The sequence below is a fragment of the Propithecus coquereli genome, unplaced genomic scaffold (assembly GCF_000956105.1).
Source record: "Propithecus coquereli isolate 6110/MARCELLA unplaced genomic scaffold, Pcoq_1.0 Scaffold31, whole genome shotgun sequence".
NCBI lineage: Eukaryota > Metazoa > Chordata > Mammalia > Primates > Indriidae > Propithecus > Propithecus coquereli.
Window position 1 is genome coordinate 936882 of NW_012148730.1, and position 23213 is coordinate 960094.

General features: G+C 36.5%; 1 protein-coding gene across 1 annotated transcript in view; it reads right to left on the minus strand.

The window, feature by feature from the left end:
* Nucleotides 1–23213, minus strand: part of CENPI (centromere protein I) — a 65883-nt gene that overhangs the window by 35672 nt on the left and 6998 nt on the right. The window contains exons 5-13 of the mRNA XM_012650027.1: nt 14046–14094; nt 13703–13749; nt 6758–6847; nt 6289–6417; nt 5850–6017; nt 5399–5519; nt 4050–4141; nt 2196–2313; nt 2045–2109 (exon numbers count right to left, since the gene is read on the minus strand). Of these exons, the coding sequence (XP_012505481.1) occupies nt 2045–2109; nt 2196–2313; nt 4050–4141; nt 5399–5519; nt 5850–6017; nt 6289–6417; nt 6758–6847; nt 13703–13749; nt 14046–14094 (879 nt within the window). The remainder of the gene's footprint in view (nt 1–2044; nt 2110–2195; nt 2314–4049; nt 4142–5398; nt 5520–5849; nt 6018–6288; nt 6418–6757; nt 6848–13702; nt 13750–14045; nt 14095–23213) is intronic.

Sequence of the window (23213 nt, forward strand, 5' to 3'; positions counted from 1 at the left end):
TTCGCAAAGGAATAGCAATATGTATCAAGATCATAAAATGTTCAAACTCTTTCTTTTCATCCAGTAATTTCACCTCTGGGAATGTATGCCAAGAAAATAGTCTAAGAAAAAAAATCTATATTATGAACATGCTCAAAACAGTTATCTATTCCTAGAATAGAAACAAATTAGAAATAATAGAGAAATGACTAATTAAATTATGGTACTCTGGACTATGGTGCCACTATTAGAAATATTATGAAGACTATGTGGAAACACAGAAATTGTTAAGCAATGTTAATTTTGTATTCTGATTTTATATTTATGCCCATTATGTTTACAACTATATAAAAAATGATAAATCAATAAGAACAAAAATTGGAAAATTAACATTCCAAAACAAAAATAATAATGTTACAGTGGGTTTATGAGGCTTTTCCCATTCAAAATTCTTCAACAAAAAAAGTTGTTTGAGGCTGGGCGTGGTGGCTCACGCCTGTAATCGTAGCACTCTGGGAGGCCCAGGCCGGCAGATCATTTGAGTTCAGGAGTTCGAGACCAGCCTGAACAAGAGCAAGACCCCATCTCTACTAAAAAAAATAGAAAGAAATCAGCTGGACAGCTAAAACTATATAGAAAAAATTAGCCGGGCATGGTGGCGCATTCCTGTAGTCCCAGCTACTTGGGAGGCTGAGGCAGGAGGATCGCTTGCGCCCAGGAGTTTGAGGTTGCTGTGAGCTAGACTGACGCCATGGCACTCTAGCCTGGGCAACAGAGTGAGACTCTGTCTCAAAAAAAAAAAAAAAAAAGTTGTTTGCAGTATTCCGTTTGTTTCCTTGGCACTACTGTTATCCTGGTTCTTTTTACATAATTCCTTCTTAAGGTTTCTTCAGACTCTCCTTTTTGGCCTGAGAATTAAATATTGTGTATTCCCTGAGTTCTGTCCTTGGCCCACTATCTGTTTCCTTCCCTTACTCCCTCCCTCCCTCTCCCTACCCCCTCATTCTCAAATATATGTGTGTATAAATATGTATGTGCATATTAGGTTGAACCATAAGAAGCTGTCAATTGTCAACCATCTTTGACCTACAAAAAAAATGGCAATTGCCTATGGTCAAACCTAATGTTTATAGTAAATAGCTCTTTAGATTGGTGGAATAAGAGAAGAAATAACAAATAACCCAATTAGAAGATTGGGATAGAATCGTAAAAAACTGCAAAATGAAATCCCTAAAAATTTATTAGCTAGAAGAATTGGTGTGTATTGTCACGCGAATGATGGTATTGGTCAGGTAGTAAAAGTTAAAAGTAATATAAATAGACTGAAAATAAAAGTTAATGTGATAAGGTAATTAATAAAGTACCATTCAATTATGACAAACACTAACCAGGACAACTATTTTTCCTGTAAATACGGTCAACAGTAAGTGATTTAAGGTTAAGAAAGTCGTGAAAGAAACATCACTTATATTGTCACTCTTTTGGAATAGGAATAAACATTCTATAATAAAGGGGCTCTCGAACTCATTCAGGCAGAACTCCTGGAAGCCACAGAGGTCTTTTTGGAGATCACCCCAAAATTGCAACACATTTTATATAAGGTTTGAACAATTTTATTAGTAGAAAATGACTATACTATAAATATACAACATAAATGTCACAGGGAGTTTTGTTTGCTCTGGTCACTACTGTATTCAAGAAAGGTGTCTAGTACACAGTAGGGACTCAATAAATATTTGTGAAATGAATAAACATATCTACAAAAATATAAACTACAACAAACTGTTTCCCGGTTTGCTTTTATTAATAGACATTTGCCACTTGTTCATTTACTTTGTCATTTGCTACAAGTGAAACAGTTCAGGAAAACTCTATGTGACAACACCTTAAAAACAGAAAATTCTATGCATTAACTTTGACTTGAGTGATGCAGCACCTTAAAGCCCAGATCCAAAAGAATCCTGTTAGAAAACCACTGCTATAATGGCGATTTGGAATCATGTATCACTGGCAATAGAATAATAGTTCCTATTGAATCTAAGCAAGACTTTTTTTTTTTTTTTACCTTGAAATAAATGGTTGATGTAAAGAAGAGCTGTGCAAGATGGTCCAAAAGAAGCGGTTTCACCTCTAGGAATTCAAAAAAAAGATAATTCAAAATCATTTTAATTCATATTAAATGGAATTAAATGACTCCAAATTTTCATGATACATACCAGAGAAGCTACTAAAAGGAATCCAGCTCACAAGCTGAAGGAACTGTGATCGACAACAGAGGCCATCCCAGAGAGGAATGCTCTTATACAGGAATGCTTCACAGGAATAAAACCCCTCCTGTAAAACAAGTGGACAGTAAAGCCTTAGATGGAATTCTTCAGTCATAATTACTCTCTAAATAACCAGTTTATTTTGTGCTATAGTTGTTTCACTCTTAGGCTAATTTTTTGTCAATATAATAAAAGCCATAGGTTAGGTGCCAGACCTCATAAAAAAGATGAGATGAGTAGTATTTACATACATTACCATCTTTATCAATATAGTTTTCAAACACCATAAAACTTCATCAATTGAAAAGAAGATAAAAGTCAAGTTATGGAATATTTCTAAAGATAAATTTGTTATTTTGGGGTATATGCAGTAAATTTGAACAGGCAAAGACATAAAGTGTAACCATAATGTTTGTACCCTCACAATACCCTGGAATAAAAAAAAAAAAGCAAAACCCTACAGTTGGTTCATGAAAATCTTACTTGTTGATGTTCTTATTGTTACAATTAATATTGACAATTTAATGCTAAAAATGTGGATTGTGTAGCATATACCTCACACACAAAAAATAAAAAATAACAAATTAGAAAAAAATAAAATAAAATAAAATGTATACAATGTTATACAATAGAACTGGAATTTAGTCACAGAACATAGAACAAATCCAAATTCTGAGCAGCTCCATCTTTAGAGGCCTGAATGTCTAGGTTGCTTACATTTCCACCAGAGTGAGGACCCAGAGATTCTCTTTTTTCCTTATCACCTTAAACCTTAAATAGTGGCATGTACCAGGACTCTATCCTAGACCTTCTTTTCATGACATGAATTATTTGGACAATCTCATCCGTATCATAGCTAAAACCATTACCTTTACCATGAGGATTCCTAAATCTGTATCTTAGCCCAAATCTCTTTCCTGAACTCTGTAGACTCATTATCTTACGGTGTAGTGGATATGACCTCTTAGATGTCCCACAGGAATTTCTTAAATCAAACTTATCTTTCCTTCCAATCCTGCTCTTCATATATTCCTTTCTTAATCAATGTCATCCATCCTCCCAAGCAGGAAACCCAAAAGTCAACCTAGAGTCCTCCCTTTATCCTTACTACTGTCATCCACACCCAACTTCCAATTAAATGATTTCACACCAAATCCTTAAGATTTATTCCACAAACATTTATTGAGCATCTCTTCTATACTAGGTATCAAGCTGAACACCTGTATATGAAGAAAAGTTAGGCATGGTTTCTGCCTGCTGGGAGCTCATAATGTGTGAAAAAATAGATGCTGAAAGTGTCATGATAGAGGTAAGCACAGGGAGCTATGCACATAGCATAAGAAGCTAACGATACTGGTGTAATGAGTGAAGGTTTCCTGATGGTGCTAATACCTGAGCTGCAGCTTAAAATAAAACTCAGGGTTACCAAGACCAAATAGTTCATTGGGCTGAAACATAATTGACACTCAAAAAGTGTTTGTTGATCACAAAAACACAAGTAGTGACGCTATGAGATTTACTTTACTAGCTAATTCAATTAATCGCATGCATTCAATTATTTCTTCAGTTTATTCTCTTAAATTATAGGCCTTTCCCTTTTATGTAAATGACTTAACATATCCTTTCTTCAAATCCAACAGTGCAAAGATAAAAGTCAGTCCAACTCAGCTCCATTTATAATGAGTTTCAAATTGAACAAATATTGTTTACAAAAAATGTCAAGTACCAAAGAAAAGGTTTTTAATGGACTTCTAAATAAATTTTAGTAAAGATTGGTGGAATGTGTAGGAAGTAGAATCTTACTTGTAAGAAGCTCTCTGCCCTGATGATAGTATCCAGAAAGTTGGCAAATTCTTTTCCATGATCATAATTATTCACCTTGTACCACATACATTCTGGAGCAGAAATAGTAAACATAAGCATTTGAGCGCACAATAAAAACTGCATAAAACATAATTATCACTAAAGTGACAAATGACAAAAAAAAGTCCTAAGTCTCATACATCTTAGCCAACTCACACTGTAAATTGTAACAAGTATGTGGAGGTGATAATGAGACACTCCTCAAACAACTTGATAACATAGGGGAAAGCTTACAGTGAAAAAATAAACTGGTAAAATTCACATATAATGAGTGTGATTAGCTTTTTGTCACATAATAATCCAGGAAACTGTAACCATATGAATTTTAGGTTTCATAATACCCTAAACTTCAATCAGAATGAACTGGGTATAATCTAAGAGTAGCAGGAATTTACTAAGTGGAAATCTAATAAATTGTATTGTATTAGTATTCTGTCTAAAGAAAGACTCTGAGTAGAAGTAGTAGAGCTAGCCTGGAACCAACTAAAACTAACTTTAAACATTTGAGTCAGTTGCTCATCCAGGAAAAAAAACACTCAATCTGGTCAACAAAAATATTATCGCTAGAGAAATATATCCCCTTGGAGGAATGAAATGCTCGTGCTTTACTATATCCTGGATGAAAGACTCTTCACTGCTCTTTCTTTTAATTCCATAATTAAGAAATCTTCTAATGACAAATTTGGCTGCCATATACGCTGATAGCAGAGAGGGGATATTCTAGCTGGCAGATATGAGCATTTTGGTCACCAGAAAGAATTACTTCTATTATAAAATAATAAATTGACATTCTGGCTCATACATTAGTCTCTTCTGAGTTGGGTTAGCATTAACCCATATACGCTGATAGCAGAGAGGGGATATTCTAGCTGGCAGATATGAGCATTTTGGTCACCAGAAAGAATTACTTCTATTATAAAATAATAAATTGACATTCTGGCTTATACATTAGTCTCTTCTGAGTTGGGTTAGCATTAACCCTATGACTTTGGGGACTTAACAGAAATTTTCTGGACATACAAAGATGAAGAGGCCTTGGATTGTGACAAACATCAAAGTAGAGCCACCCATTGAGTTTTGGTGGCCATCCAGCAGTGTTTCCTTAACAACACCCCTCCTTTCCTTATAACAGAAGCATTCGTGCTCTGAATATATGATTACCACAGAAATAATTATAGCATATGAAGGCTCCTCTTGTCTAGAATTTGGCACCCTTATAAAAGAAACCCATCTGTAAACTATTTTGTTCTATCCTCATTCATCCAATGTTTTTAAGTATCAATTCTTACCTTCTTGTAATGTTTGACTCAACCAGTAATAAAGCCTCAGTAAAATCGACTCATCTCTGACACAATTAATATAGTGAAGGAGCAAAGAGTTGTTTAGCACTGAGCCCATCTGAGAAGGCAGCTGCAAAGAGAGCACAACTGGTCAACAGCAAGTATCTGAAAGTGGGTCAGTCCTGACTTACTGGAACAAGGAAATCATCATATAGAAAATATATAACAAGGGAGCGGGGAGGGGGGAGGAGGGAGGAGGGGACAGGTATATGCATACACAAAGAGTGCAATGCGCACCACCCGAAGGATGGACATATTTGAAACTCGGTCTTGGGGGGGGGCAAGGGCAACATATGTAACCTAAATATCTGTACCCCCATAATATGCTGAAATAAAAAAAAAATGAAGGCCATGCAGATTGAATAGAAAACACAAATGAGCACATGGTCCAGTCACATACCTCTAAGCAATGAATGTTCTGTAAGAGTTGAGGGAAGCTTTGAAGTTGTTCTAGTGGAAATGATCCAGTGTTACTCAGACAGTCAGAAAGACTAATCTCTTTTTTTCCACATTGTTTAGTGTAGCTATTGGAATTGAGCACTGGTATAACTGAGTGAGAATTCCATTTCTAAAGGAGAAAGATAAAACAATCTATCAATGAATTTAACAGACTATGAATTATAAATATAAAAGCAGCTGCTAAGGTGTTTCAATTAATGGAATCTGAATGTGGTTGGCACAGAATGCTGAGTAATTAAAATGTATTTAAATATCTATAATTTCCTCTAACATATGAATGCTTATTAGGATTCAATAAAAGAAAGTTTGTACCCTCATAATATTCTGAAATAAAAAGAAAAAGAAAGTCACATAAGTCGTTTGGGGTTTTAGATACTTACTCTTTTTACAGGACGAACATTAGCTGGACCTAACATCAGCTTTAGAGGTTCTGGAGAAGGGCCCTGGTTTCTTTGCCTCACAGCAAGCAGAGCCATCTTCCAAAGATTCTCTGAATTCTTAAAATAGATCTACAAATTCAGATGTAAAATACAAAGAGAGTAGGTACCCATAAGTCAGAGAAACAACATAAAGTCTAAAACTCTTCATTAATTAAAAATATACCGATTATGAAATCTTTTACCCCCATACAAATCCATTTAAAGTTTTTTCCTGATCAGGAATCTATTAAATATATCAAATAAGATCAGCATGAAGTGCCAATCCCTAAAAAAAATTTCCCCAAACAGTGCAATAATACTAGATCTTAAAATAGTAGACTGTAAACATTTTAGTTCAAATCTTTTAGGCTAACTTTACCAAAAATAACATATTTCAATCTGAATGACTTATCTGTCCTTAATCCCTTACCTTCTTCCTTACAGGCAAAGATACTGAAATCAGAGCAGGAGCAAAGAACTTATATAGTGACAATAAAGCCTGGAGATGAGGCTGCATTCCCTGAAATAAAATAAGAGTTTGCCATTTTCAATTTCGTGGCCAATAAGAAACTGGGAAAAGAAATATCAAGAAGAACAAAAAAGTAACAAAAAAATAAACTGAGACTAAACATATATTCAGACCTTAATTTCACTGAGAGACAGCTACAAGGAAGATGCTACAGAAAATCAAGGAATGAGTAACCAGACATTTAAATCAACCATCATAAAACAACCCTCTGCAACTTGTGATCTTCTCTTTTACAACCTTTTCCCCAATTCTTCCTTATATTTTCTCTCTTCTTCTTTTCCTATTTATCTTCTTTTCTGCCTATACCTTAGGCTTACCAGTTATATTTACTAGCATAACATGGCTTACTCTCACTGGTAGCAAACCCAGGACTCAAAGTTTACTTGTCCTTGATTTAGACATCAAGGAGGTAGGACCAAAAGGGAAGCCAAGAAAAAAGAACAAATGAAATATTAATACCTGTTTATCATAATTCTTGGAAAATTAACTATAAAATCACAATTGGTGTGCAGTGGTCAAGTGACTTTGATAAAACTGAAACAAATCTTAACAAAAACACTAACTTCACAATGAAAGAGGTCATCACTGCTAGATACCTGTGTTAGATATATCTGGCTATCCCAGAGAAAGCATACCACTAAAATGAATTCCAAGGAAGTAATCAAATTGTTTCATTATACTAAAATTTTATTGACTTGAATACGCACAAAGTAAGGCAGTAAATGAGGCTTAGAAATACAGTATTCTTATTTTATAACAGCTTCTTGAAATTAAAGTTATTAAACAAAATCAAAATGACCCAGTTTATGTTGAAAATGTCTTCTGACCTCTGTACACCCATTATCAATGTGTATCAGAGCATTTGTTTTAAGTTGGAATGTTTTTTGAGAAAACGAATATTTAATAGTGCAGAGACCTTTAGAACTTACTGTGTAGTTAACTAAATCTTTCTTTTTTGTTAAACAGTTAACCCTAAAGCGGTGAAGGGGAGACGTCCAGTTAAATATGACATATCGAACATATGTGATTAAAGCCCCATTAAAAAGACAGTATGGGCTGGGCGCGGTGGCTCACGCCTGTAATCCTAGCACTCTGGGAGGCCGAGGCGGGCGGATTGTTTGAGCTCAGGAGTTCGAGACCAGCCTGAGCAAGAGTGAGACCTCGTCTCTACTAAAAAAAATAGAAAGAAATGATCTGGACAACTAAAAATATATAGAAAAAATGAGCCGGGCATGGTGGCACATGCCTGTAGTCCCAGCTACTCAGGAGGCTGAGGCAGGAGGATCGCTTGAGCCCAGGAGTTTGAGGTTGCTGTGAGCGAGGCTAACGCCACGGCACTCACTCTAGCCAGGGCAACAGAGTGAGACTCTGTCTCAAAAAAAAAAAAAAAAAAAAAGACAGTATGAAAAAGGCATAAAGCACAAGTTCAAAGAGAACAAGAAGGGAGACGACAACAAATGAGAAATTTAAATAAGATTTCAGAAACTAGAATGAAGATGAGCGAACAGCAACCAAGTTAGCAGAACAAAGAAAATGAAACCTAAGGCATCAACAGAAAAAGCTTCAAAAGAAGTAGATTCATGCTTGAGAATTCCCAAAAAGGCTCAGGAATTTGAGGGACCAGGTATCTCTGAAAAGTGGGGATGTAAGAGGGACAGATAGCAGGAAGATTGCCTGAAAACCTACATAAGAAACAGTTAATATCCCAAATTCCTTCACTACACTGGCAAGACATTAGGGCTTTACCCTCTGAAGATGAACCTGGACTTAGACACTAGACACAGTTGAGGACCATTCCTCACTCCTTTCCATTGCTTAGGTCCCAGAGTGCCAGTAGCCAGGTTTATACCTGTGATGGTTAATTTTATGTGCCAATTTGGCTGGGCCACAGGGTGCCCAGATATTTGGTCAAACATTGTTTTCGGTGTTTCCATGACAGTGTTTTAGATAAGACTAACAAATTGGTAAACTTTAAGTAAAGCGGATTGCCCTCCATGATGTGTGTAGGTTTCATCCAATCAGTTGAAGGCCTGAATAAAACAGGCCCCAGAGGAAGAACAAATTCTCCAGCAGACTGTCTTTGGACTTTAACTGTAACATCAGCTCTTCCTGGTTTCACAGCAGACTGCTATCAAACTCGAGCTGGAACATTGGTTCTCCTGGGTCTCCAGCCTGACAGCCCACTTTGCAGATTTTGGACTTTCCAGCCTCCATAATCATATGAGCCAATTCCTTATAATAAATACATAATACACACACACACACACACACACACACACACACCCCCTATTGGTTCTCTTTCTCTGGAGAACCTCGCAACCCCATAGGCAGGAAACAAGAAAATTCTTCTCTGGCAAAATTGATGCAGACATCTGGGAGCCTTCCCAATGAAACATCAAGATCCTGCTCACATACACAAGTTTCCGATCATCATTTTAGTGCTTTACTATTAAATTGGACAATAAGCTTTACAAAACATTTGAGAAAAACCTCTACCATGAGAAGACAGACCAAACAAACTAAAGAAAGGAACCCCGAGGAAACAGAGACAAAGCTGAGAACAGAAAAAAACATCATAGCCACGTGCATACACACAGGCTCATGCCTAGTAGAGGGAGAATTCCAGAAACCATCCTCACAAATCCTTAGGATGAGATCGAACTCACCCTTCTTGTTCCAAAGCCTGTTCTTGACAGGGCCTTAGTGCAGGGGTGGGGAACCTGTGGCCTTACGGCCACATGTGGCTTTCTAGGTCCTGAAGTATGGTCTTTTGATTGAATCCAAATTTTGCAGAACAAATCCTCTTATTTTTATTAATATACTTTTCTTTGTCTTTTATATTTTTGTTTTTAAAATGAACATATTTAAAATACAAAAGAATAAAATAAGTTTCAACAAAATAATCCTCCCAGATTGACCAACACAATTAGAACATTAGTAAGCCATAAGGGCTAAACTGACAGCTGCTACCATCATGATTCAGTTCTAACTTGCCATCCCCAACTGGTACCACTATCACATGAGGCTGGTTGGCAAGAGTTTATGGGGGTCGAGTGAGTATACCAGTCTGTTATCAGCTTTTGACAACGGTGCACTGTGTTTCTGTTTTAAGTGAGATTTGTGAATAGTTGCACAGCTCAACAGTATTTTTTAATTCTGTTTGCTTAACAGCCCAACATGTAAAAGAAGACCAAGAGAATGCTGAAGGAAGAAAACAGATTTTTTAATAAGGATTGAGAATTGCAATATTATCTTGTTTCTGCTAAAGGTAAGATAATTTGCTTGCTTTGTGATATCAACATTAAAGAAATTCAATGCTCATCAGCATTATAACACACATAAGGACCATAAATATTTTAAATTAGAGGGAGAAGCACAAAAAGTTGTATTGCAGAAATTAAAAGATGAAAAGCAAAACCAAAGACAATTCTTTCAAGCAGCAATAAGACCTGGAAATAATGCCACCGAAGGAACTTATAAAGTAGCTTATATACTCGGGAATAAGGGAAGCCTTTCAGTGATGCAGAAATTGTGAAAGAATGCATTGTCAAAGTTGTAGGATGCTTAGACCCTGATAATGTTTCAAAGTACAAACAACTGCCTCTTTCAAGGAGAACCATAACTGATCAGCAGCATGAATTAGCCTTCAACTTAACAGAAATTCATGTAATACTTCAAAAGGAAAATATATATTATTCAATCGCTTTGGATGAATCAACTGATACTACTGACTCGGCACAGGTTTTATACTTCATTCGGGTCATAACAGATTCTCTTTGTTGTGAAGAATTACTCGCTTTGGGCACTCTTGTGAACAGAACATGGGGAACAGATATCTTCAACAACTTTCAAGATAATGTCGTGAAGTTGGACTGAATTTGGTAAATTCAGTGAGTGTACATACATACGGTACACCTTCCATGACAAGAAAACATGAAGAGTTTATTGCACAGATAAAAAGACTATTAACAGATCCAGATGCTCTCATTTCTTTTCATTGTATCTTGCATCAGCAAAATCACTATGCTAAAGCTACAATTTTGAGTGACACTTTGCAACAAGTTATAAGTATTGTTAAGTATATCCGTGCAAATGCAACATGGCATATTCAGTTTCATAACATGCTAAAGTTGAACAATGAGGTATTCAGTGTGGATTTGCCATATCATTGTAAAGTACATTGGCTATCGCAGGACAGATGTTAGCCAAAATTTTATCTCTGCGAGAACATAGGAATTTTCTGAAGAACAGAATCAGCAATGTGAATTATTGAAAGAAGATTTCTATAGGAATGCAGCATTTCTGTGTGACATCATGTCAATGACTGGAATATTTCTTTGCAAAGTAAAACTAAGTCTATATATGATATGTGGCAAAAAATCCAAGCATTTTGAAAAAAGCTATCTTTTTTCAGAACAATTTTTCTTCAGAAGGAAATATCAGGTGAACATTTTCCCCAGTTAGCAAAGGTCACTGATGAGCAGGATGATATATGTGAATGATTTGACGAATATGAAGCTGTTACAGACCTATTGATTGAAGAATACAATGAAAGGTTCATTGACTGAGAATCATGACATCACACTCAAATTAGCATTTCAGCCTCACCTAGTTGATATCACCAAGGCACCTAAAGAACTACAGATGGAATTGATTGAGTTCTCAGTAGATGACATTTTAAAGTTATTGTTTGATACTAAGAAAGATCCAATTGAAATACAGAAAAATGCAGAATACCCATCTCTTTGGCAACATGCCTGAAAAATGCTTTCTTGCTTTTCAACCACTTACCACTGCAAATCACATTCTCCTACCTAACCCAAATTAAGATGCCCTTCAGGTCACAAATGACTGATACCCATCTAGAAGAGCAACTGAAACTGCAGACCTTCATGCTACAACCAAATATTCAAATGCTCTCCAACAAAAAGCAGATACGACATAGTCATTAAAAGGTTAATTAATTTTAAAATTAACAAATAGTTTTCATTTTTTGAAATTATTAAGTATATAGTGGTTAGATTTTTACAAAATAATATACATTTTTAAGTATATCTAATTGAAGTTTCTTGAACGCAGCCTTATTTGATTATAGCCAAATTAATGCAGCCTCCCAACATGAAAAGGTTCCCCACCCCTGATCTAGTGTATGTGGGATAATAACGTGCTTGCCCCACTTCCTACCATTCGTGCCTGCCACCAGAAAAGCAATTTCTGTGTTTTTGTTTCCTTCATAGATTGGGAGTCATGGAGCATGAATGGGGATAGATGGGATACATGCCTTTACAGGTATCAGAAACTCACACATCCAATATATTTGCTCGCATGTGCTGATGTGAGCAAATGCCTGCTACTATCATGTATGTTAGGTTACATATGAGCATGACCATGCCTTCTTGGTTTGATATTGTTGGACTTGCCCAAATTCACCAAAATTCAGCTAATCAAAAAAAAATGTTAGGAATGCATCTTTATAAATGGATGTTGACAAGAGAATAATTTAGTAATGTACTATAGAGAATATTAATAATGAAACCATACATTTAATGTCTGGACTTAAAATTTTTAGACAATCATCTAATAAATCATTTTTTAACTTGAACATACACTGTTTCAGTTAATACCAATCAGTAAGATCTTATACTTCGTAAGAATTTCTTATTCCATTGAAATGTTTTGCTGTAACATGGAAAAATATACATCTTTTCACAATTTCTATTAATGTGAAACAAAATTAAATTTGGACAAAAACATTACCATTAATATTCTCAGCAAACTAAGAGAAGACATTGTACCATAGAATAAAAACAGGAGGCTATAAGGCAAGAACAATCATTGAACTGTACTAAGAGAAGACCTCATACTGGAGAAGCACAAAAGTGTTCTGGGTCTATGTTTTTCATTCAGTGTGAATGCCTTTAAGTAGGCCATGAAGGCTCCAGTTAGGTGTGGGCACTAATACTTCCTATTGTTTTGTACCCAAAGCTTCACAGACTTCTGTTACCTGGCAGGTATAGTGGAAATAACAATGAAAAAGAGCTATAAGGACAAGAGGTAACAGTCAGAGAATATATTGAAGTTTAAGTATCCAGAAGATAATATCCTTAAATGCTTTCCTACATCCCATCCACAAAGAATATAAACTCATTTCTGACCACTCCCTAAGATTTATTTGTTCTAGCCATACCAACCCAGTTCCCTAAACAATGTTTGCTGTCTGACATCTACATGTCTTTGCTCATGCTGTTCCCTCTGGTAAGAGTGCCCTTCTCTCCCTTCTTTCTTTTTTTTTTTTTTTTTTTTTTTTGAGACAGAGTCTTGCTCTGTTGCCCGGGCTAGAGTGCCATGGTGTCAGCATAGTTCATAGCAACCTCAAACTCCTGAGCAATCCTGCCTCAGCCTCCCGAGTGGTTGGGACTACAGGCATGCACCACCATGCCCGGCTAATTTTTTCCATATATTTTTAGTTGTTCAGCTAATTTCTTTCTATTTTTAGTAGAGGCGGGGTCTCACTCTTTTTCAGGCTGGTCTCGAACTCCTGACCTTGAGCAATCCTCCCACCTCGGCCTCCCAGAGTGCTAGGATTACAGGCGTGAGCCACCATGCCCGTCCCCTTCTCTCCCTTCTTTACCTACTTAAATCATATTCGTCCCTTAAAATTTCTCTCAAGGATCACTGTTCCTCCTTGACCCCATGTCTGATTCTCATTTTTCATTTTGTTGACTGAGCTCCCCAGAAAGTAAATTTCTTGAAGATAACAATTCATTTGATTTTATATCCCCAAAGCCTAGCTCAGTACCTGGCACATAATACACTGGCCCATCTTAGGGTCTTTTTGGTACTCACCATTTTGGCTTGAAGATCAAGCAGTTTTCTCACACGAAATGGTTTCACTAGAAAAGGTAAAGAAAAGAGGTGCTATGTATTTGGTTCAGAATAAAAAGAAACTGGTTATACTTAACCACCTTGTCGTTCATATATTGTAGTTTCTTCTTACAACACATCAAGAATATAAAAACCCTGTTAAGCCATTAAGCAGATGTTCTTAGATAAAAGTACTAAAAAGCCATTTCCTCAAAATGAGTCCTGTCATATAACTAATGCTAATAGCTATTTTAACTTTATAAAGGCCAATACAAATGCTAATTCTGCAAAGTGAATGTAATACAACTGGAATGAAAATACTCACCATTCTCTTTTTTGGTAAGTAAATATAAAAAATGGCAGACATAAGGGCACTGTTAAAACATAAAATTTAAAGAGAAATGACAATATATCTTGAACAGAGCAGCAACACATTTTCCCCAAATGTCAATCTTATGCAGATTAAGTAAAAGGATTCAGGATTTCACTGAACAATGGTTTTACAAAGCTTCTCTTTTTCATACTACACAGTAGTGATAAAAACAATATTTTTTTTAAGAGACAGCATCTCACTCTGTTGCCCAGGCTGGAGTTCAGTGGCGTAATCATAGCTCACTGTAACCTCGAATTCCTGGGCTTAGGTGATCCTCCCACCTCAGTTTCCCAAGTAGCTAGGACTATAGGCCTGTGCCAACACGCCTGGTTATTTTTTATCTTATTTTTTTGTAGAGACAGGGTTTCCATATGTTGCCTAGGCCGGTGTGCAACTCGGCCTCAAGCGATCCTCCTGCCCCAGCCTTCCAAAGCCCCAGGATTACAGGCATGAACACTGTGCCTGGCTGATAAAAATAATAGTTTTAATTGACATCCCATTAGGTCATTTTTTAAGCTATTTTTGGAGTATAAAAACACTGCAATTTAAAAAACAGAAAAGAATTGCCCATGATCCTTCTACCTAACAAAAATTCATACATTTCTTTCAACATTAATCCACACGCATTAAGGTACAAACCTAAAACTTTTATCCTGATTTCCACTTAAAAGCATTTTCCCATGTTGTTTCGTCTTCAAAATTATCATTTTCAATAATGCTTCATATTCAAGTGAACAGACACACAAGAATTTAATTAATAGCTTAGTCCTCAGTTTGGTAAAGAGCACACACTCAATAAATTTGTTAAATTACTGAACGACCAATTCCCCTACACCATTTCATTTTGAAAGTCCATCTGTTGAGGTCTTATCCTAGATTATAGCTCAACAAACTATGGTCTACCTGTTTTGGAAATAAAGTTTTATGGGAACATAGCCACACCCATTCATTTATGTATCATCTACAGCTGCTTTTGCACTACACAAGCAGAGTTAAGTAGTTGTGACGTAGACAGTATGGCCCTCAAGCCTAAAATATTTACTACCTGGTCCCTGGAGCTTTAAGAAAAAGTTGGCCAACTCCTTCTCTAGATGATAGGAAAGTGGAAAAAGTAAATTATTTAATGGGACTAGAGAAAGCAACAAAAGCAAAAACTTTCTTTAAACAAATTTGTATTTTGGTAGTCATGGCTCTAAACTTTAAAGTCTAAAAGTACAGCATATTCCATATTGTCTTCCCTGTACTTAGAAATGGGTTTAGAAAGACTCTAGATTACTTTTAAGAAGGATGAATTTAGATATAGGATTTTTTTAAAAAGGAAGAATACATATTATGACCAAGTCTGCCATATTCTATACAAAGAATAGTAATTTTCAGAAAAAAATATTTGTTACCTCACACCCCTAGGATATGAACCATTAGTAACACTATTCATCATGTTGAGTATGAAATGAGTGTTACTGTAATCACTTGCCCCAGGCTCAAGCATTATAAGAAATCTGACATTCTCCTTTAATCACATCTAGAAAGGAAAAACTCATAAGCATCAAAAATTTTACAATTGCCTTTCTGGCAAACATTTAGTGACCACATCTGGGTCACTACAGATTCAGACACCCATCAAATTAACATGAAAATGAATTTTCTGAAGCATATATATATTTTTTTGAGACAAAGTCTCACTCTCTTGCCTGGGCTAGAGTGCCATGGCTTTAGCCTAGTTCACAGCAACCTCAAACTCCTGGGCTTAAGGGATCCTCCTGCCTCGGCCTCCCAGGTAGCTAGGACCACAGGCACGGGACACCATGCCCGGCTAATTTTTTCTATTTTTAGTCGTTTGGCTAATTTCTTTCTATTTTTAGTAGAGACCGGGTCTCGCTCTTGCTCAGGCTAGTCTCAAACTCCTGAGCTCAAGCAATCCTCCCACCTCGGCCTCCCAGAGTGCTAGGATTACAGGCGTGAGCCACCGCACCCAGTCTGAAGTATTGATTTTAAAAGTTAGGCCCTGTTTCTTGATTTGGGTGATATTTACACAAATATGTTCAGTTAGTGAAAATCGAGCTGATCGTTTATGATATAGGCAATTTTCTGCATGTATATTATACTTCAATATATATTTTTTAAAACATAGGAAAAAAGAAAGAGAAAAGAAGAAAAGTAGGCCAACTTCCCCCCTGCCAAGCTGAATAAGAAATTCTCTAGTCAGCATCATGAAAACTACTCAAGTAGATTGCAACTGATTTGACATTTATGAGTGTTCCTATTCACTCATGAAATAATTATTTATTGAATAGTGAATAAAACAGACAAAAAGTACTACCTTGATGAAATTTACATTCTGTGTGCCATGAACTGTGTTAATAAGTATGTGGGTTATAAAAGGCTCAGTCCCTGCCTAGAAGAACTGTCTATTAGAAGAAAGGAGAAAGTATACCTTCTTATTTCCCACTCTTTACAAAGCTTAAACACATAATTCACTTGTATTGCAATTTGGTCAGTTTATGAACAGAAACAATGTGAAGTTAAGAGAGGTATCAAAGGCAAGAGAGAGTCAATCACATACTACTTATCATTCAACCACACCTGTGTACCACAGGGAAAGCAGGAGGGATGAGCATTCTTATCTTCTATCAACACTTCAAGGTCACACTCTTTCACCCTTGTATAGAAAAAGACCTCCTCTGAGACTTAGTCCACCCAACTTCATTACCTCTACCTTACCTATACCCTATCAATTCACTACTCATCAACTAGTACCTTCCCAAAATTCACTGAGGACTTTGGCATCTGACTCAGTTTTCTGCTTCAACTCTAATCCCAATATCATGCCAGAAGACTTTAATGTCCATGTCAATCAATTGCCTTAGCTTTACAGTTTATTAATCTTCTCAATTCCAATGACCTGATTATCATCTATAGAAATACTATATATTACATACCCTGAATGACCCTGCCTGCTTTCTTGCCAGTTTAGCAATGTTTTCTATATTGTATCCAGCTATTTAAGCCATTTCTGAGCTGTCATGAAATAAAAGAATGCAGTTTCCAAAAACAAAGTGAAAGTAGGAATGCTGAATATTGAGCAAGAAGGATTACTTGAGGTCAGGAGTTTGAGACCGGCCTGAGCCACAGCAAGACCCCTGTCCCTACGAAATACAGAAAAATTAGTCAAGCGTGGTGGCACGTGCCTGTAGTCCCACCTACACGGGAGGCTGAGGCAGGAGGACTGCTAGAGCCCAGGACTTTGAGGTTACAGTGAGCTATGATGACACTACTACAGTCTAGCTGGGGCAACAGGGCAAAACCTTGCTTCAAAAAAAAAATAATAAACCTATATAATAACACCTAATATAATGTAAATGCTATGTAAATAATTGTTATGCTGTTATTGTTTTTGTTTTAGACAGACTCTCGCTCTGTCACCTGGGCTAGAGAGCAGTGGCGTCATCATAGCTCACTGCAACCTCAAACTCCTGGGCTCAAGCCACCTTCCCACCTTGGCCTCCCAAAGTGCAGGGATTACAAGCATGAACCACTATGCCCTATTTTTTTGAATTTGTATTATTTTTATTGGCTTTTTAAAAATACTTTCAATCTGCAGTTGGTTGAATCCATGGATGCAGACCCCACAGATATGGAAGGTCAACTATATATACATACAACAGAATATTATTCAGGCCGGATGCAGTGGCTCACACCTAGAATCCTAGCACTCTTGGAGGCCGAGGAGGGAGGATCGCGTGAGGTCAGGAGTTTGAGACCAACTTGAGCAGGAGTGAGACCCCATCTCTACTAAAAAATAGAAAAGAAATTAGCTGGGCAACTAAAAACAGAAAAAGTTAGCTGGATGTGGTGGCACGTGCCTATAGTCCCAGGTACTGGGGAAGCTGAGGCAGGAGGATTGCTTGAGCCCAGGAGTTTGGGGTTGCTGTGAGCTAGGCTGATGCCATGGCACTCTAGCCCAGGCAACAGAGAGAGACCCTGTCTCAAAAAAAAAAAATAGAATATTATTCAGCCATAAAAAGGAATGAAGTTCTGATACATGGTACAAAATGAATGAACCTTAAAGACATTATGCTAAGTGAAAGAAGCAGATACGAAAGGACAAATACTATGTGATTCTACTTAAATGAAGTACCTAGAATAGGCAAATTCAGAGACAAAAAGTAGATTAGAGGTTACCAGGAGCAGGGAGAAAGGAGAATAGGGAGTCACTGTTTAGTGGGTAGAAAGTTTCTGTTTGGGGTAATGAAAAAGTTTTAGAAATAGATAGTGGTGATGGTCACACAACATTGTGAATATAATTCATGCCACTGAATTATACACTTAAAATGGTTAAATGATGCATTTTATAATATGAAAAAAACAAAAGTTGTAAGAGGTTAAAAAATGAAGTACTGATACATGCTATAACATGGATGAAACTTGAAAACATTTTGCTAAGTATAAGAAGCCAGTCATAAAAGACTACATATTACATGATTCCATTCACATAAAATGTCCAAAATAGACAAACCTATAAAAAGAAAAAAATAGATTAGGGGTTACTTAGGGCCGGGGGGAATAGAAAAATAGAGGGGGGATAGCTGAAGGGTATGGGGCTTCTCTGAGGTGATGAAAATGTTCTAAAACTGACTACAACTGATGGTTGTACATATCTGCGATCTATACTAAAACCCAGCAGATTGTTTACTTTAAATAGGTGAACTGTATGGTATGTGAATTATACCTCAATAAAGCTGTTTTTAAAAAGCAGTAAGAAAGCTGGGCATGGTGGTGTGCACCTATAGTCCCAGCTACTTGGGAAGCTGAGGTGGGAGGATCACTTAAGCCTAGGAGTTCAAGACCAGCCTGGCCAACACAGTGAGACCTCATCTCAAAAGAAAAAAGAAAAAAAAAAAAGTAGCCAGAGAGAAAAGAAGACAGATTACAATTAAACTAATTCAACAACAATGAAAGCAAAGAGCCAGTGGAATAATATTGTCAATATCTTGAGAGAATTTAACTGTCATACTAGAATTCTACACAGCAAAACCAATTTTCAAGAACAAGGGCAAAGTAAAGGCATTTTCAGACAAAGAGGGTTTTCCATCAAAAGATTCTCACTGAAAGAATAAAGGATATACTTTTAGCCAAAAGCAAATGACCTCATATTGAAGGTGTAAGATGTAAAAACAAATGATGAGCAAAGATATTGGTAAATATGTGAGCAAATCTAAACAAATATCAACTGCAAAGATTAAATAATAGTGTTAACTTTATGTGTGTATATGGAGGGATATGGAGAAGAATCAGCTAGAATTAAAACCAGACAACAATAGCATATAAGCTAGCAGGAGTGTGATCAGTTAAAGCATTCTAAGGTCCTTATATTACACAAGATGAAGGTAAAGATACCAGTTACCTTTTAAGCATGTGTGCTAAAACACCAGAAAGAATAGACAGAGTATGTAACTTCCAAGCAAGAATAGGGGAAATACTACCATCAATCCAACAGAAAGAGGACAGGGGGGAAAATTAGGGGGGAAAAAACCAGGTCATTTAGAAAGCTCAAAAGAAGATATCTGAATTTATTTTTACTATATCAATAATCACTACAAAGGTAAATAATTCTCCATGTAAAAACAGAACTCATCCAATAGGATCAAAAAATTAAATCCAGTTATATGCTATTTAAAGGAGGTATCTAAGACATGAGAGCAGAAAAAGATTTTTTAAAAAATTAAAATATGGAAATATACCAAACAACTACTAACCAAAATAAAGCTAGGGTATCAATGTCAATATTGGACAAAATACACTAAAACAAAAAACATTTCTAACAACAAAGGGTTACTTCATGATAAAAGGCTTGATTAAACTTTAATTGTGCATACACCTAATAACAAACTCAAAATATATAAAGCAAAATTTGACAGAACATAAGGAAAAACTGACAAACCTTCCTTCATGGTGGGAGATTTTCAACATACCTCACTCAGTAATTGATCGACAGCCACCAACAACATCAACAAAAAATCCATTAAGTATATAGAAAATGCCAATTCCAATAACTTTCATTCCCTTACTCTACACTTCGGCAACTCACTCCATGGTCTCTCTCAACCTTGTTACACTGAACTGTCCCCTCTTGAAATCTTAAATTCCAATACTACAACATTCTAACATTCCAGTTTTTAATCCCAATATAGCTGACCCCTGAACAACACAAGTTGGAACTGCACAGGCCCACTTATACGTGTTTTTTTCTTTTTTTCCAATAGTCGGCCCTCCATATCTGCAACCAAATGTAGATCGAAAATATTGTTTATCGTGGGGTGGATAAGGAGGGCTGACTTTTCCTACCCACGAGTTCCAAAGGGCTGACTGCCAGACTTGAGCATGTGCAGATTTTGGTATCTGCAGCAGTGGGGGCAGGAGATTGGCTGTGGTTCTCAGAACCAATTCCCAGTTCCCCCACCACCACTCCCTACCCCCACAGGTACCGGGATACTGAGGGACAGGACAACTGCTGTACTTTCTGAATGTCATTAAGGCATCCCAAACCTTAGCTGTATGTCTTTCAAATGTGCCCTCTTCTGTCTTCACTTTCTTCCCTTTTCACTGTAGACCCCATGGTCCATCAGCACTATCACTCTCTTGCCCTCTTGCCCTATTCTGGAGAAATCACCCACCCTTGCATAGCAGTAATGTCACAAATTTGTGCTAACCTCATCTTGGCCCTCAAAACTGTATCTCTAATCAGATCCCATTCCCACCAGCAGCCATTTCAAAATCTGCACTCTCTTCAAACATAACATTGTATCTTCCCCTCTTCATTCTCAGCATACCTTACCTCTTCCTTGAGTGAAAAATCGAAAAAACAATCACCAAGGCCACTAGACAGGAATTCTCTCAATTGTGTCCCCTACTAATCCACACGTTTATTAACATCAACACCCATCCTTTTTACTTATTGTTAGCGGAGGTATTTCTCTTCCTGTCAAAAAAAAAATTCTTGTAATTTTAACCCTGATCCCTAGTCTATTTGACACCTCTCCTCTATACTCCCATAGAACCCTGTGGATACTATCATAGGGTTTATCACAGTGTACTTACCTCTCTCCGCACTATATTTAGAGATCTTTGAGACTCTCTTACTAGGTAGCTTATCTTAGCAAAGCTATCTTTCTATGCTTCATTTGTCTCGTCTCTAAAACAGGAATGATATATATAAGTTTCCACAAATCCAGGGTCTCTAGTCATGTTACCCTGGGTAATTATTTGACTTCTCTGTGCCTCAAATTCCTCATCTCTAAAATGCGGATAATAATGTATACCTCATAAGGCTGTCAAGAGGTTTAAATGGGTTAAAACCATATTTTATCTGATATGCATTTTACACTTAAAGCACATTTCAGTTTAACCTAGCCACATTCCTAGTGCTCACTAGTCGCATGAGGCTAGTAGCTACTGCATTGATCAACACAGATACAGAAAATAGCTAAAAAACCTTTTAAGAATATTAATGTGACAATTTAAAAAAAAAAACTTTCAGACCTATAGGACTGGAAAGAATAGTTTATGTATCATAACAATTATTTTCCATATTTTAACATCTCTGAAAACCAAACTAGTCCTATGATCAATGTCATGTGACAGTTTAAATGGCAGCAATCTTTCTTAGTGGTTCATGAGATGATGGTGCATCTTACAAATGATAGCAACTTAGAGTTGATGAAATACTGTGTATATAAAGCACTTAGTACCTGGCATGTAAGCCTCACATAAATTAGCTATTATGTCTTAGTCACATTTGTATTCCCAACATTAGTTCAGTGCCCAGCATAGATTGTAGTTAATAAATGTTCAGTGAGTGAATTTATATAGGATGCCTTGCAACCTCAAATTTTGTACATCTAAACCCAAATATATTAAATTCCTTCCAAAACTAGCTCCTTCTCACAAATTTCCTCTGTCATTCTGAGTTATGCTGCTTTATAAATTCAGATCTTTAATTCCTGCCTTTCCCTAATCCAGTTTAGATACCAGGTCATGACAATTCTTCCTTTACAATTTTCCCTACAATCTGTCTTTTCATTTGCATTCCCACTGTCACACCCTTAGTCTAGGACAGTGATTCTCAAACTTTTTGGTCTCAGGACCCTTTACACTCTTAAAAATCAGAGAACCCCAAAGAACTTTTGTTTTTCTGGATTCTGTCAATATTTACCATATTAGAAATTAAAACTGAAATTTTTTTTTTGAGACACAGTCTCATTCTGTCACTTGGGCTAGAGTGCCGTGGCATCAGCCCAGCTCACAGCAACCTCAAACTCCTGAGCTCAAGTGATCCTCCTGCCTCAGCCTCCCGAGTAGCTGGGATTACAGGCATGTGCCACATGCCCAGCGAGTTTTTCTATTTTTAGTAGAGATGGGGTCTAGCTCTTGCTCAGGCTGGTCTCAAACTCCTGAGCTCAAGCAATCATCCTACCTCAGCCTCCTACAGTGCTAGGATTACAGGCGGGAGCCACCATGCCCGGCCTGAGAATTTTTTTAATGTTTATTAACTCATTAAAAAATAAACCTATTACATGCTAACATAAACATTCTATGAAAAATAACTATATTTTCCAAACAAAAAAATAGCAAGAATAGTGACATTTTTTTACATTTCTGCAAATCTCTTTAATGTTTCAGGCTACATAGAATACAGTTGGATTGTGCTTCTGCATTCTGTTATGTTGTTTTGATTGAATTACATAAAGAAAATCCAGCCTTACAGATATGTAGTTGAAAAAGGGAGGAATATTTTAATAGCCTTCCCAGAAAATTGTGGATATTATTCTTTCATACTATACCAAAACTTGACAAGTAGTAGTTCTTAAGGATCAGCTACAAAGTAGAATCTGAGACCTTATCAATAAAAGCTTTGTACTGTTCCATTAAAATTCACTGATGTATCTTGCATTTTGAATGGATGTTTTACCCATGCATGATTTTGTAACATGCTTGCTCATCTGGAAATATTGGTTCACTGAGTTATACCAATCTTCCAAATGTTGACACATTTCATTATATAATATAAAAAAATCACATTGATTAACATGGTCACCCATCTCATCAGAAAAATGTAAGTAT